Genomic DNA, 16,903 nt, shown 5'->3' on the forward strand with positions numbered 1-16,903 from the left:
CTTCGAAACTTGATAACAATGGTATTAATACAGGAGAAAGGCATAAATCACTTTCTTGTCACACTCACCGATCATCGTCATTGCGGCGTGTGTAACCAGATGACATGATGTTCAGAGATAAGATATTTGGGTCAATCAGAAAATCATCCACCTCAGGAGTGTTCCGGATGCGTCCTGCGAAAAAATATATTTGGATAAATAATTACAGAGGTGTGGCTTCTGGGATGCCACCTGCACAACAGCACTTTGATGCAGATCATTATGTATTTTCACTTTGAGGATCCCTGAAATTTAATTTCTGTAGGAAACCAAACTGTCCTAAGTCAGCTGAGTTCGCCACACTCTGGACTTGATTCGCAAAGGTATACCTACACTTTTGTGGAAGTTTACTATGTTTTTGGGGTATTCACAAACCACATGTTTAATTTTAATAAAAGTAATTTTACGACTGCAGGGACTCCACAGTCAGGGCAGAGAGCTCTGTACATAAAAATATAGAAAAGGAATATCTTTTTATAAGTGGAGTTCTCCGCCTGACTGCGGAAACTCAGCAGTCTTAAGGCTACTATTATTCAGAATTTTCAAATGACGAAAAAAGATTAAACTTACACAAAAATCTAAGTTTACCTTTGCGAATCAGGCCCTATGTGTTGAAAGAATATGTACTTCAGCTTTCAGTATTGCCATTCTGCAGGACTTGGCTGGCTCTGACAGATCTATCTTTAATCAATAACGTGCATATTCTAAGCTCCCTGTATTTGGGCAGTTTGATTGTATTGTTATGGGTATACTATGTTATAGGATTATGTTGCAGAATGTGTTATATACACAATTCTGCTCACCTCAAATGACATTATGTCTCTGTGGTCCAGAGTGTCACGTTAAGATGACAGTCTGTCTCAAGTGGAGCTTCATACCCTGGAAATATAAAATTATAGTAAATCATTTTTTTCTGCCCTCCAGCTAGCAAATTACATATTTTTTTACAGCGGGTATACCACAGGTTCCAAAGCATAACATTCTGCAAACTGTTATTCATTTCAATGTTTGCTAAAAAAAATATAAGAAAAGTTTATAATTCATTTCCAGTCAGGTAGGAATTCTAAAGAATTACTAGCCTGCAATAGCAAAAAAGGCACATTATCTTGTGACAAAGTGTTGTAGGCAAAACCTTATAGCAGAGGTTGAAAATAGCATGAGTGAATGGAGGATAGATAAGAATAATCCTGTTGTAAAGTAGGTCTGAACAACCAACGTGAAGGATTCTTTTCAGTCAGAAAGCCCTGCTTGCTCGAGGGACCCAGAGTTGGGGGATTTGGGATTGTACGGCATATGGCAAGGTCTTCATTTTGCTGAACACAAGCTGTAGTTTCAGTTCAGTTTTTTTCCATTTTGACAGCTTCATTTATCTATCTATCAATCAATCAATCAATCAATCTATCTATCTCCCATTTCACAGGGTCTTTGGCCAATTACAATTGTGTGGCCGCAGGCTAGTACACTATCAGCTGCAGTGATACCAGTCCGGAGCGTATGTTGCATTGAGTGCAGTGTAATTATGTGGCGTGTAATTATGTGGCACTGAGTGGTATTTGGAATGTATGTTACATTGATTACAGTGTAATTATGTGCCGTGTAATATGGCAATGAGTGGTATTTGGAGTGTATGTTGCATTGAGAGCAGTGTAATTATGTGTCGTGTAATTATGTGGCACTGAGTGATACTGTGTGGAGTGTGTGTTGCATTCAGTAGAGTAATTATGTGGCGTGTAATTTTGTGGCCCTGAGTGGTATATGGAGTGTATGTAAATGTAAGCGTAAATGTACAGGAATTTATATAGCGCAAATCACCGAGCGGTTTCTAAGCGCTTGCTTAGGGAACCCGTCCTGGTATTCCCCTGTGAGATAACCCCTGGAGGGTATCCGCAAGGTGAAAGCCAGGCATCCCGCCGCGAGGGGCCGTTGTGGAGATTAAGCAAGCTATTGCCCAGAGTCGCAGAGTGTGAACCCGTGAATCGAGTAGGCACCGGAGCGAGAATTGTCGAGTCCATGGACATTTTAGGACTCAAGACCCCGCTGAGCCGGGAATTGAACCCTGGTCCCAGGCTGACCTCTGCTTACACGTCTGCCTCCTCTAACCAGTGAGCCACACTTCTCCACTAGTTACATTGAGTGCAGTGTAATTATGTGGTGTGTAATTATGTGGCACTGAGTGGTATTTGGAGTGGTGCTGGAGATGGTGGTTGTGGACGTGGTGGTGGAGGTGGTGGTGGATGTGGTGGTGTTGGTGGTGGACATGGTGGTGGTGGTGGACGTGGTGGTGGACATGGTGGTGGTAGATGAGGTGGTGAATGTGGTGGTGGTGGTGTTAGTGGTGGACATGGTGGTGGTGGACACCGTGGTGGTGGACATGGTGGTGGTGGATGTGGTAGTGGTGCACGTGGTGGTGGTGGTGGACATGGTAGTGGTGGATGTGAAGGTGGACATGGTAGTGGTGGATGTGGTGGTGGTGGACGTGGTGGTGGTGGATGTGGTGGACGTGGTGGTGGTAGATGTGGTGTTGGTGGATGTGGTGGTGGATGTAGTGATGGATGTGGTGGTGGACTTGGTGGTGAACATGGTGGTGGACGTGGTAGTGGTTATGTTGATGGTGGAGGTAGATGTGGTGGACGTGGTGGTGGACGTAGTGGTGGCCGTGGTGGTGGTGGACATGGTGGTGGTGGACATTGTGGTGGTGGATGTGGTGGACATGGTGGTGGTGAACGTGGTGGTGGTAGACGAGGTGGTGGTGGAGGTGGGTGTGGTGGTGGTGGTAGACATGGTGGACATGGTGTTGGTGGACATTGTCATGGTGGACGTAATCGTGGTGGATGTGGTGGTGGTTGTGGATGTGGTGATTGTGGACGTAGTGGTGGTGGATGTGGTGGTGGTGGATGTGGTGGTGGTGGAGGACATGCTGTGGGGGACATGGTGGTTGTGGGCATGGTGATGATGGACGTGGTGGTGGTGGACATGCTGTGGTGGATGTGGTAGTGGTGGTGGACGTGGTGGTGGTGGACATGGTGGTGGTGGACATAGTGGTGGTGGATGTGGTGGTGGTGGGTGTGGTGGTGGTGGACGTAGTGGTGGTGGATGTGGTGGTGGTGGGTGTGGTGGTGATGGACGTATTGGTGGTGGACATGGTGGTTGTGGACATGGTGGTGATGGACGTATGGACGTGGTGGTGAGGGACATTGTTGGTGTTGGACATGGTGGGGGTTGACATGGTGGTGGTGGATGTGGTGGACATGGTGGTTGTGGACGTGGTGGTGATGGATGTGGTGGTGGTGGATGTGGTGGTGGTGGATGTGGTGGTGGTGGTAGTGGTGGTGGTGGTAGTGGTGGTGAATGTGGTGGTGCTAGTGGAGGTGGGGTGGTGCTGGATGTGGTGGTGGTAGACATGGAGGTGGACGTAGTGGATGTAGTGGTGGTGTATATAGTGGATGTGGTGGACGTGGTGGTGGTGGATGTGGTGGTTGTGGACGTGATGGTTGTGGACATGGTGGTGGTGAACGTGGTGGTGGATGTGGTGGTGTTGTTGGTGGACATGGTGGTGGTGGACATGGTGGTGGTGGTCATGGTGGTGGTGGTCATGGTGGTGGTGGTCATGGTGGTGGTGGTGGATGTGGTGGTGAGGGACGTGGTGGACGTGGCGGTGGGCGTGGTAGTGGTGGATGTGGTGGTGGTGGTGGACGTGGTGAATGTAGTGGTGGCGGATGTGGTGGTTGTGGATGTGGTGGTTGTGGATGTGGTGGTTGTGGACGTGGTGGTTGTGGGCGTGGTGGATGTGGTTGTTGTGGATGTGGTGGTTGTGGACGTGGTGGTTGTGGGCGTGGTGGATGTGGTTGTTGTGGACTTGGTGGTGAAGGACATGGTGGTGGTGGAGGACGTGGTGGACGTAGTGGACATGGTGGTGGTGAATGTGGTGGTGGTGGTAGTGGTGGCGGACGTGGTGGTGGCAGATGTGGGTGTGGTGGACGTGGTGGTGGTGGACATGGTGGTGATGGACGTGATGGTGATGGACATTGTTGGTGGTGGACATGGTGGTGGTGTACATGGTAGTGGTGGATGCGGTGGTCATGGTGGTGGACGTGGTGGTGGATGTGGTGGTGGTGGTGATGGTGGTGGATGTGGTGGTGGATGTGGTGGTGGAGGTGGTGGTGGTGGAGGTGGGTGTGGTGGTGGTGGAAGTGGTGGTGCTAGACATGGTGGTAGTGGACGTAGTGGTGGTGGAAATGGTGGTAGTGGATGTAGTGGTGGTGGATGTGGTGGTGGACGTAGTGGTGGTGGATGTGGTGGTGGGTGGTGGATGTGGTGGTGGTGGTGGACGTGGTGGTGGTGGACGTAGTGGTGGTGGATGTAGTGGTGGTGGATGTAGTGGTGGTGGATGTGGTAGATGTGGTGCTTGACGTGGTGGTGGTGGTGGGTGTGGTGGTGTTGGACGTGGTGGACGTGGTGGTTGTGGACATGGTGGTGATGAACGTGGTGGTGATGGACCTGGTGATGGTGGGCGTGGTGGTGGTGGACATGGTGGTGGTGGACATGGTGGTGGTGGACGTGGTGGTGGTGGATGTGGTGGTGGTGGTGGATGTGGTGGTGGTGGATGTGGTGTTGGTGGTAGTGGTGGTGGACGTGGTGGTGGTGAATGTAGTGGTGGTGGACGTAATGGTGGTGGTTGACGTAATGGTGGTGGTTGACGTAATGGTGGTGGATGTGGTAGTGGTGGTGGATGTGGTGGTGGATGTGGTGGTTGTGGACAGGGTGGTGATGGGCCTGGTGGTGGTGGAGGACGTGGTGGTTGTGGACATGGTGGTGGTGGACATGGTGGACATAGTGGTGGTGGATGTGGTGGTGCTGCTAGTGGTGGTGGATGTGGTGGTTGTGGACAGGGTGGTGATGGACCTGGTGGTGGTGGAGGACGTGGTGGTGGTGGACATGGTGGTGGTGGACATGGTGGACATGGTGGTGGTGGATGTGGTGGTGCTGCTAGTGGTGGTGGATGTGGTGGAGGTGGGTGTAGTGGTGGTGGACGTGGTGGTGGTGGACATGGTGGTGGATGTAGTGGTGGTGGACGTAGTGGTGGTGGATGTGGTGTGGTGGATGTGGTGGTTGTGGATGTGGTGGTTGTGGACATGGTGGTTGTGGACGTGGTGGTTGTGGACGTGGTGAATGCGGTGGTGGTGGATGTGGTGGTGGTGGGCGTGGTGGTGGATGTGGTGGTGTTGGTGGTGATGGACATGGTGGTGGTGGTCATGGTGGTGGTGGATGTGGTGGTGTGGACGTTGTGGTTCTGGACATGGTGGTGGTGGTGGTGGATGTGATAGTGGTGGACGTGGTGGTGGTGGACGTGGTTGTTGTGGACTTGGTGGTGATGGATGTGGTGGTGATGGAGGACGTGGTGGTGGTGGACATGATGGTGGTGGATGTGGTGGTGGTAGAGGTGGGTGGGGTGGATGTGGTGGTGGTGGACATGGTGCTGGTGGACATGGCGGTGGTGGATGTGGTGGACATAGTGGTGGTGGATGTGGTGGTGGTGGATTGGTGGTGGATGTGGTGGTGTTGGTAGTGGTGGTGGATGTGGTGCTGGGTGGGGTGGTGGTGGATGTGGTGGTGGTAGAGGTGGGTGTGGTGGTGGACATGGTGGTGGTGAACGTGGTGTTGGTGGACGTGGTGGTGGTAGATGTGGTGGTGGACATGGCGGTGGACATGGTGTTGGCGGTCATGGTGGTGGTGTTGGTGGATGTGGTGGTGGTAGGCGTGTTGGTGGTGGACATGGCGGTGGATGTGGTAGTGGAGGATGTGGTGGTGGTGGTGGACGTGATGGTGGTGGACGTGATGGTGGTGGACGTGGTGGTGGTGGACTTGATGGACGCGGTTGTTGTGGACTTGGTGGTGATGGACATGGTGGTGGTGGAGGACGTGGTGTGGTGGACGTAGTGGACATGGTGGTGGTGGTTGTGGTGGTGGTGGTAGTGGTGGTGGACGTGGTGGTGGCAGATGTGGGTGTGATAGACATGGTGATGGTGGACATGGTGGTGATGGACGTGGTGGTGCTAGACATTGTTGGTGGTGGACATGGTGGTGGAGTACATGGTAGTGGTGGATGCGGTGGACATGGTGGAGGTGGATGTGGTGGTGGTGTCATGGTGGTGGTTGTGGTGGTGGTGGAGGTGGGTGTGGTGGTGGTGGACGTGGTGGTGTGAGACATGGTGGTAGTGAACTGAAATGGTGTCACTAATGAGTCATTAGGAACATCCCCTTAGAGCACACCTTTTACTTCCTCCCTTAGAATCAGAGGATTCCACACAAGTTTTATCCTTTTGAAAAAAGGTTTATTAACTTAGTCTTTTCATTTGTTTGTATACTTTTGCTCTGTTGTTTTAATTATTCACAACATTTCTCAGTGTATATTCACATCAGTGACATAGATAGTTTCTTTATCCAATGCATTTCGGGCGTGCCGAAGCGCCCTTCATCAGGGAATACATACTCTAAAAATAAAACATATAATGCCAAAATTAAAAAGTGTAATGTTCATATCAGTTCCAACCATTAGGATTTTGTTCAAGACATCGTAACTCACAGTAACTAAACATTCGTAGATGTGCATATGTTAGTAAATTGGTTCACTCACGTGTCACTGTTTTCTAAAGAGATTCGGTATCTGTAAAAACGGGGATAGATATAAATACTCGGGTAAATATGCTGCTCGCATATAGACGCTTCTATTCTGCACTAGTGTTTTGCTTATGGCTATCTGAAAACTGACCTCGTTTCAGATGGTTCGGCGTCTCTTCGACGTACGCTGCCCTTCCGAGTAGGATGGTAGTCAAGGAAACTAACAACAACCATTCCTATATGCTATCATTCCGCTCACGTGACCGTGAGGCGGACGGCCTGATGGCGGTTACAACCCGCCGGGTAAAACTATGTTATCGCCATATCATTATGACGAAAAAATATAACAAAATAATAAGGGTAACCTAATGTTCAATAGAGAAAATTGTAAAAACGTGTTCACAAAAAAATTCAAGAAAATGAGGTCAATAGTATACAAGGCTCGAACCCTGGGATGCTGAAGCAACTAGGGGCCAAAACTTAAACGATGGTGCTATACCTCTATTGGGTGTATTGTGAGTGAATGGAAATACCTGTAAGTGGTGAAACATTAGAAAATTACACTCATAACGAAAAATGAAATTGTACATACAATATCGCAGGTTGTTCAGTCCAGAGTGAGGAAGACCCAAAAGGGTTCCCTTATTGTTATACGTTACCAATTGTTAAAGATAACATGATAATTCGCTCCTTTCATTTAGTCCATTGACACGTGAGTGAACCAATTTACTAACATATGCACATCTACGAATGTTTAGTTACTGTGAGTTACGATGTCTTGAACAAAATCCTAATGATTGGAACTGATATGAACATTACACTTTTTAATTTTGGCATTATATGTTTTATTTTTAGAGTATGTATTCCCTGATGAAGGGCGCTTCGGCACGCCCGAAATGCATTGGATAAAGAAACTATCTATGTCACTGATGTGAATATACACTGAGAAATGTTGTGAATAATTAAAACAACAGAGCAAAAGTATACAAACAAATGAAAAGACTAAGTTAATAAACCTTTTTTCAAAAGGATAAAACTTGTGTGGAATCCTCTGATTCTAAGGGAGGAAGTAAAAGGTGTGCTCTAAGGGGATGTTCCTAATGACTCATTAGTGACACCATTTCAGTTTACTAACAGGCACCCAGGGACGTTGGTCGCCACCCTTGGAAGCACCCAATCTTGTCAATATTCTATAAAAATCAAAGCTGTGCATTCACCAAACCACATTATCATACATGGTGGTAGTGGACATAGTGGTGGTGGAAATGGTGGTGGTGGACGTAGTGGTGGTGGATGTGGTGGTGGTGGTGGACGTGGTGGTGGTGGATGTGGTGGTGGTGGTGGGTGGTGGAGGCGGGCGTGGTGGTGGACGTGGTGGTGGTAGACGTCATGGTGGTGGATGTAGTGGTGGTGGATGTAGTGGTGGTGGATGTAGTGGTGGTGGATGTAGTGGTGGTGGATGTGGTGGTGGTGGAGGGGGTGATTGTGGACGTGGTGGTGGTGGTATATGTGATGGTGGTGGTGGATGTTGTGGTGGCGGCCATGGTGGTGGCAGACATAGTGGTGGTGGACATAGTGGTGGTGGATGTGGTGGTGGTGGATGTGGTGCTTGACGTGGTGGTGGTGGTGGGGGTGGTGGGTGTGGTGGTGGTGGACGTGGTGGTGATGAACCTGATGGTGATGGACGTGGTGATGGTGGGCGTGGTGGTGGTGGACATGGTGGTGGATGTGGTGGACATGGTGGTGGTGGACATGGTGGTGGTGGAAGTGGTGGTGGTGGATGTGGTGTTGGTGGTAGTGGTGGTGGACGTGCTGGGTGTGGTGGTAGTGGACGTGGTGGTGGTGGAGGTGGGTGTGGTGGTGGATGTGATGGTGGTGGACATAGTGGTGGTGGACGTAATGGTGGTGGTGGATGTAATGGTGGTGGATGTGGTGGTGGTGGACGTGGTGGTGGTGGTGGATGTGGTGGTGGATGTGGTGAATGTGGACAGGGTGGTGATGGACCTGGTGGTGGTGGAGGACTTGATGGTGGTGGACATGGTGGTGGTGTACATGGTAGTGGTGGATGTGGTGGTGCTGGTAGTGGTGGTGTATGTAGTGGTGGTGGAGGTGGGGGTGGTGGTGGTGAACGTTGTGGTGGTGGACATGGTGGTGGTAGACGTAGTGGTGGTGGATGTGGTGGTGGTGGATGTGGTGGTGGTGGAGGACATGGTGGTGGGGGACATGGTGGTTGTGGACATGGTGGTGATGGACGTGGTGGTGGTGGTGGTGGACATGCTGTGGTGGATGTGGTAGTGGCGGTGGACGTGGTGGTGATGGACATTGTTGGTGGTGGACATGGTGGTGGTGGATGTGGTGGACATGGTGGTTGTAGACGTGGTGGTGGATGTGGTGGTGGTGGATGTGGTGGTAGTGGGGGTGAACGTGGTGGTGGGTGTGGTGGTTGTGGACGTGGTGGTGGTGGAGGTGGTGTGGTGGTGGTGGATGTGGTAGTGCTGAACATGGTGGTAGTGGACGTACTGGTGGTGGACATGGTGGTGGTGGACGTAGTGGTGGTGGATGTGGTGGTGGACGTGGTGGTGGTGGTGGTGGATGTGGTGGTGGTGGTGGTGGATGTGGTGGTGGTGGTGGGTGGTGGACGTGGTGGTGGTGGAGGTGAGTGTGGTGGTGGTGGACATGGTGGTGGTGGACGTATTGGTGGTGGAAGTAGTGGTGGTGGATGTGGTGGGGGTGGTGGCGGTGGTGGTGATTGTGGACTTGGTGGCAGTGGTCACCGTGGTGGTGGACATGGTGGTGGTGGATGTGGTAGTGGTGGACGTGGTGGTGGTGGTGGACATGGTAGTGGTGGATGTGAAGGTGGACATGGTAGTGGTCGATGTTGTGGTGGTGGGTGTGGGGGTGGTGGACGTGGTGGTGGACATGGTGGTGGTGGACGTAGTGGTGGTGGACGTGGTGGTGGTGGGTGTGGTGGACATGGTGGTGGATGTGGTGGACATGGTGGTGGTGGACATGGTGGTGGTGGAAGTGGTGGTGGTGGATGTGGTGTTGGTGGTAGTGGTGGTGGACGTGCTGGGTGTGGTGGTAGTGGACGTGGTGGTGGTGGAGGTGGGTGTGGTGGTGGATGTGATGGTGGTGGACATGGTGGTGGTGGACGTAGTGGTGGTGGACGTAATGGTGGTGGTGGACGTAATGGTGGTGGATGTGGTGGTGGTGGACGTAGTGGTGGTGGTGGATGTGGTGGATGTGGACAGGGTGGTGATGGACCTGGTGGTGGTGGAGGACTTGATGGTGGTGGACATGGTGGTGGTGTACATGGTAGTGGTGGATGTGGTGGTGCTGGTAGTGGTGGTGGATGTAGTGGTGGTGGAGGTGGGTGTGGTGGTGGTGAACGTGGTGGTGGTGGACATGGTGGTGGTGGACGTAGTGGTGGTGGATGTGGTGGTGGTGGATGTGGTGGTGGTGGAGGACATTGAGGTTCCGTGACGATCGTAAGCGATGTTTCCGACTCGCACGAATATGGTCGAGTCTGGTATCTACGAACCGCGAATGACGAGTTTAGTGGGTGTACGCGTTTTCGCTGTGCTAGCCTAAACCGTTCATCTGTTTCGTGGGTTTCTCCACCTGAACCCACGGGTTCCATCTTAGATACGGCATCCATTTTGTTTCTTGCCCTCAAGTAGCCAGCGAACGGACGCTGTCCGCTTCCCGACCCTGGGATTCCCAAGACTCTTGCGGAAGACACGTTTCCTTTGAAAGTGTCTTTATGATGAGGGGGATGGCACTGTAAGGCAGATGGCCCCGCTCGAGGCTCATCTTGCCGTGCCGGTCTATTGTCTTAGTTGTGCATTCATTAAGCACGTCCCCTTTGATGCCTGCAGCTCGTGTTTCCCGATACCACACCTTTTACGCCCTTTTTGTTCTGCTCGCTGTTTCTGTCTTCCTCTGCACCTGTTTCTGCCTCTTCCTCGATTTGTTTACTGCTGATTGGAATGTACTAATGGTGGGAAGAGGTGCTTTTACAGTTGGGAACTACCAAATGCCACTGCACTTATGTTTCGGGCCCTGAATACATGAAAGCGATCCCTTATGGTCTTTACGATGGGAACCAAGTTGTAAACCTTTGTGTACCAAGTTAACCTATGAGAGAAAACTGTATAAAAGGAGCTATCCACAGATACAATTCGAATCAGGCTCCACGAACCTACACTTGCTGTACTTCTTGTGACTTCTGTTCCCTGCAGTAATAAACCTCGAATCTTTGACGCCGAAGGAAGTGTCCCGTGTCTCTGTCATTTGTACGCCGGAACAGGTTACCCACGAAGGTTTTAGGTGTTATCCCTGGCACCGCTGGGTCTTAGAAAAACCCAGTCCTTCAGTTGGCGCCCAACATGGAGCTGCATCAGTGGTACCGGTCCAAGCCCGACGATCGTGAGGAACTTCGTGTGAAATCTCCAAGGGAAGGTGCACCCCGCTTCATCGATCCTGTTGTCAAAACAAGTGGCCCGACGACTTTTCCCGCGAAGATTCCCGCCTCCTGACGGCTGCGACGGACTGCTGCCCTGACTGTAGACCTGTTTTGGCGCCTGGCGTAGACCTTGGTACAGCGAGACGATTGACGGGCCTTCCTGGTGACGCCATCGATCTTTGAGTTAAGTATTTGTGGGTCGCTCCCATAGTCCTTAGTTGTGGGTGCTTAGTTGTTGCATGGTTCCATTGCATTTGTGGTTCTTAGTACTTGGTTCTTTGTTGTGATATTTGACGTCTGCAGTCGCCAAAAACCGAGGGTTTTTGCTCTTTGCAGGGACTTTGTAAATCCTATAACCCTTGAAGTTTGTGAAACTCGGCTGGTGTGCAAGATGCCTGGCCGTAGTACTTTGTTCAGTTGTTTTAGAAAGTGTGGTGCGGATTCCCGACTGGAGGACTCGTGTCCGATACCTCCGGTTGGAACTCCAACTTACGAATTGTATAGTAAACACGGATTAGGTCCAATTACATTCAATGAGTATTGGGTTCGTTACACTAAAAAGGATGGTGTAGTCAGTTGGCCACCCCATGGTAGTTTTGAGACCCCGATTTTAGATAATCTTGAAGCTAAATTGTTCCAAAGAAAAGCAAGGCCGGCCATGTTTGATTCCTTTCGGTTATGGCGAAAAGAAGCCAAGCAGAGAGAAATCAAACAGATAAAACGTAATAAGAGAGAAGGAATTGTTACGACAGTAAAGAACGCAGAGCAGTTCCAGCGAGATAAGGAGGAAAAGGAAAAGGAAGTTTTCGATAGATTGTAGCGTATGACTATAGATAAATGTTATCCCGCTTTACCGACGGGTACGGATAAGAAGGAGGAATCAGTTGAGGACCCTTTGCTGTCCTATCTTTTGAAGTCACCACCTCCGTACGCACAGGGTACCGCAGCTCCTGTGGTTCCCCCTGTCCCTGTTCCTGTACCTGCTCCCCAACCTGTTCCCCAACCTGTACCCGTTCGTCCGTCTGTTCCTGCTCCCTTGCCTGCTTCTGTCCCTACTGCTCCTCCGCTTGTACTTCCTCATACTCCTGCTCCCGCTGCTTCTATTGTTCTACTTACTCCCGCTGTCCCTTCTGTTTCTGACACTTCCCTTGTTAATCCCTTGTGTTACTCTTCTTCTCCATCTGTTCGACGTCGTACTCCTTCTGTTGCTGCTAACTTCTTCAATTCGCTTGGACCTATACTTGAGCCCGCTGGTTCGGATGGTCGCCAGAGACGTAGTCAGCTTCCCGGTGGTAGGGAACGTGATTCACTGTATAATATGGCGATGGGTTGGATGAAATACCCCATTAGAAATCCTCCACGTGTGGTGCTTGATACGTTTTGTCAATTCAACGTACCGACACAAAGGTTTGTATTTGAAGAGATGTGTAAGCTCTTACGTGACCAAATATCGGCTGATGCATCTGACGATGTATTGACTGCTTTGACTAATCTTCAGCTTCAGTTTGCGAGCGGAATGTTAGTAGGCACCAATGTTCGACGTGCTGTCGAGCAGTTGTTGTCTTTTCGTCCCTCTATAATGCCTCGAGCATTGTTTGTAGAGGACATTGAGGGACCGCTAGGAGCGCCTGGTCAGTATCCCATGCGCGAAGTACCACCGGTGTATATGCCTGGTGACCCTGGTGCTAATCCTCCGATACTGCCATTCTTCCAGAGGGTGTGGATACACCTCCCGTGGAAACGATCAGAGGTTTTGCAAGTGAAGCAATCTTTGCCAGACCCTCGCAAAAATCCTGCGGGGTACTATAAGGAATTGTCGCAGCTAGTGGATGATACGGTTATGAACCTTGCCGACATTGATATGTTGTTCGGTAATGTCGTACCGCAACCGGTATGGGCGAAGATTCGTCAGGAAAATCATGCAAACGAATTAGGTGGTGATTGGGCTGCTCTTATTGCGGCGGACGCCTTGCAAGTTGGCGGGGCTAAACCTGACCAGCTGATTGCTAATCTCCCTCAGAGAATTATCACTCTAATGAAAACGCTTATGCCAGCTATGAAGGTGAATTGGGACAAGTTGTCCGCTTGCAAACAGAAGAAGGACGAGAGTGTCTCTGATTACTTTACGAGATTTGAGGAGGCATTCATCGATCATAGTGGTCAGGATATGGGTACCGAGGGAGGTCAGAGGTTGTTTGTGGACAAATTTGTCTCTAACCTGTTTCCGGACTTAAGCAACAAATTAAGGAATTCTGAGAGTGCGTGGGCTGTTTCTACTTCTGCTCAAATATTGGCTACGGCACAGTATTATGAGAATAAGGAGAAAGAGGAGAATGATCGTGCTGACAAAAAGACAAAAGAGCTCAAAACTAAGGTGTTGTTGCAATAAGCGTATCCTCCGCGTTCGAATCAGAATGACTCGCAACAGCGTAATAGATCACAGTCTCAGTCAAATAGGTCACAATCACGAAATGACTCCTCTTCGCAGAGATCTTCGTTGGGGTACAATCAGTGTGCCTATTGTAGAGGTGAGGGTCATTTGAAATTCGACTGTCCAGTGTTACGTGATCGAAATAGTGGTAGTTCATCTAGAGGAGGTCGTAGTGGTCCGCAACAGGCATCACGTGGTAGAGGCCGTGGTGTTCAAAATGATTGTTCAGATAATTCTTCGGACTCTAATAATTGTTTCGATCAGAGTGGATCATCGCAAGGAAGATCTGCGCAGTACAATGTAGACGATTATTACGTCGATCGGGGCACTGACGACGGTAATTACTAGGACAGCCATAGACAAGGAGAGGGAGTAGTATCAGTTCCGGTTGATCAGAGAGGGCCTTACGTCGCAGTTGCCACCTCGGGCGTCATTGAGCCTTTTCTGTTAGACACTGGTGCAGCGAAAAGTTCCATCATGCATTCGAAACTCCCTGGCGCACCTTTGTCTGGCTTAACAAATGTTTCCGTTGGATTCTCTGGCGCCCCTGTTAGCAATCCAGTTTCGCGCCCTTTGCCCCTTACAATTGGGCTTCGTGAGTTGCAAGCTCCGCTGATTTTGACCACTGGTTGTGGTGAAAATCTCTTGGGCCTGGATTTGCTTAAACGTCTGTATGCGACTTTGTATTGTTCTCCTGCGGGAGTAAAGCTTACTTTGGGTGAGAGAGTTATCTCTCCAATGTACTTGTCTCTCGATAAGCTTCCACCGGAATTGAGTTCGCTTCCTGCATCTTTGTGGGCAACAGGTCCCAATGACGTGGGCCTGCTTGATATCTCTCCTTATGTTGTTCACTTGAAATCTAATGTGCGATTGCCACGTATTCCCCAGTATCGTGAGCGAGCGTTGTTAGCAATCATCTACGACTTGATCGAGAAAGACGTCATTGAGGAGACTAGGGGAAACGTGTGCAATAGTCCTGTACTGCCCATTTTGAAACGTACTGATCCATCGAAGCCTCCTGTTTATCGTTTTGTTATCGATTTACGGGAGGTGAATAAAATTGTGATTCCTCAGTTCCCTGTGGTGCCTGACATTACGGCTCTACTGACTCTGATTCCAGTTTCTGCATCTTGGTTCTCAGTGATCGACCTGAAGAATGCGTTCTTCAGCATTCCGATTGCTGAGGAGAGTAGAGACCTTTTCGGTTTCTCTCTTGGTGGCCGCAGCTTTAGGTTTAAATGTGCTCCTCAGGGCTACTGTGAGAGTCCATCGATATACAGTCAAGCCTTGAAAGGCCAACTTGATGCGTTTGTGTTGCCGGCCGGTGCGGCCTTGATCCAATACGTTGACGACCTATTGGTGGCTGCAGACACTCAGGACATTTGCAAAACTGCTACAGTGTCGCTGTTGCAACATCTCTGTGACTTACATCATAAGGTGTCACCTTCTAAACTGCAATATTGTTGCCAAGAAGTAACCTATCTAGGTCACTTATTGTCAAAGGAGGGAAGAAGGTTGACCCCAGAGAGAATTGCAGCGATTGCTCGAATGACTGTGCCAACCACTCAGAGAGATGTGCGTGCCTTTTTAGGTATCACGTCATACTGCAGGCAATGGATTCCAAATTTTTCATTGCTAGCGAAACCATTGGTGGCTCTTACGTGCAAGGATGTTCCAACTCCTTTGCCATGGACGGAAGAATGTCAGAAAAGTTTTTCTGAATTGCGTGACGCGTTGTGTTCGGCTCCTGTGTTAGGTACCCCTGACTACAGTAAGCCGTTTACACTATACGTCCACGAGAGGGAAGGTTGTGCGTTGAGTGTTTTGACGCAACCATTCGGTGGTAAGCAGCGTCCATGTGCATATTTTTCCTTGACCTTGGACCCCGTAGCTAGAGCATTGCCGAGTTGTTTGAGAGCAACAGCGGCACCTGCGGTGTCCATCCGACAATCTGCAAGATTGGTCATGGATAATATGCTTACGGTGATGGTTCCGCACGCAGTTGACACTCTTTTGAATCGTCCGAAAACCCAACACTTGACGAGTGCAAGGTTGTCTGGGTACGAGTTGACGCTGTTGGCAAGTCACATTCAGATAAAACGTTGCGATGTCCTGAACCCGGCGACTTTGTTGCCAATTAGTATGGAATCAGATGAAGTAGCACCCCATGATTGCTACTTACGGACGGAAGAGGAAACAAAAGGTCGGGTGGACCTGAAAAACACTCCCTTGGAAGATCCCGATGGGACTTTGTATGTGGATGGTTCATGTTTTAAATTGCCGAATGGTGATGTGACGACTGCGTATGCTGTGGTAACTTTGAATACTGTTGTGGAAACTGCGAGATTGAATCAGAATTCTGCCCAGGGGGCAGAGCTGATTGCTTTAACTAGAGCGTGTGTGTTGTCGAAAGGGAAACGGGTGAATGTGTTTACCGACAGCCAATATGCTTTTGGCGTCGCACATGGTGTTGGACGGTTGTGGAGGGAGAGAGGTTTTATGACGTCGCATGGCACTAAGATTCAGCATGGACTGCTGGTGAATGATCTTTTGGATGCACTTACATTGCCTAAGCAGGTGGCGATTGTCAAATGTAGTGCGCACCGTAAGGGGACGGATGATGTTGGTCATGGTAATGCGTTTGCGGATGAGACTGCTAAGGAGACTGCCCGGAACCTTAGCACTAGGATGTATGTGACGAGTTCGGTTAGGTGGCCTACAGAGACTGGTATGTGTGAGGATACTATCGAGAGTGTGAAAGCGATACAGAACGAGGCCACTGAGATTGAAAAGACGAAGTGGAAAGAGAGTACGGGAAAGTTGGATGCGAATGGCTGCTGGATTGATCTGTCGGAGCATAAGAGTTGGATGTTGCGGGATGCATATGTGCTAGCTGTCGTCACGATGGCACACGGTTTAGCACATATTAGTGCGAAAGGTATCTGTAAGTTGTTGTCCCCTGTATGGAAGAATGACGGTATTACTAAATGTGCTGAGAGATTGGTTAAGAATTGCATGATATGTATGATGTACAATCCTGGTAAAGGAACCCCTACACCTCCTGGCCATTTTGCTCCCCCTTCATGTCCCTTTGAGGTGATTCAGTTAGACTTCATCCATATGGAGCGATGCAATAACCTTAAATACGTTTTGGTTGTGGTTTGCGCATTCTCCCGATGGATTGAAGCCTACCCTCTCAAAGATAACACTTCTCTGTCCACTGCGAAAATCCTACTGAAGGAATACTTTCCTCGGTATGGAATGCCACGGATTGTATGGTCTGATAACGGAAGTGAGTTTGTGGGGAGTGTGATGAAGAGTGTGTGTAAGGGCCTTGGAATTACTCAAAA

At 49.9% G+C, this 16,903-nt stretch overlaps 1 protein-coding gene across 1 annotated transcript in view; it reads right to left on the reverse strand.

Moving 5' to 3' along the window:
* KIF1A (kinesin family member 1A) overlaps window positions 1–16,903 on the reverse strand; it is a 2,508,766-nt gene that overhangs the window by 447,792 nt on the left and 2,044,071 nt on the right. Inside the window, exon 36 of the mRNA XM_086944020.1 lies at window positions 69–174. Coding sequence (XP_086800146.1) covers window positions 69–174 — 106 coding nt within the window. The remainder of the gene's footprint in view (window positions 1–68; window positions 175–16,903) is intronic.

This window comes from Lissotriton vulgaris, chromosome 11 (genome assembly GCF_964263255.1).
Source record: "Lissotriton vulgaris chromosome 11, aLisVul1.2, whole genome shotgun sequence".
NCBI classification, from domain to species: Eukaryota; Metazoa; Chordata; class Amphibia; order Caudata; family Salamandridae; genus Lissotriton; species Lissotriton vulgaris.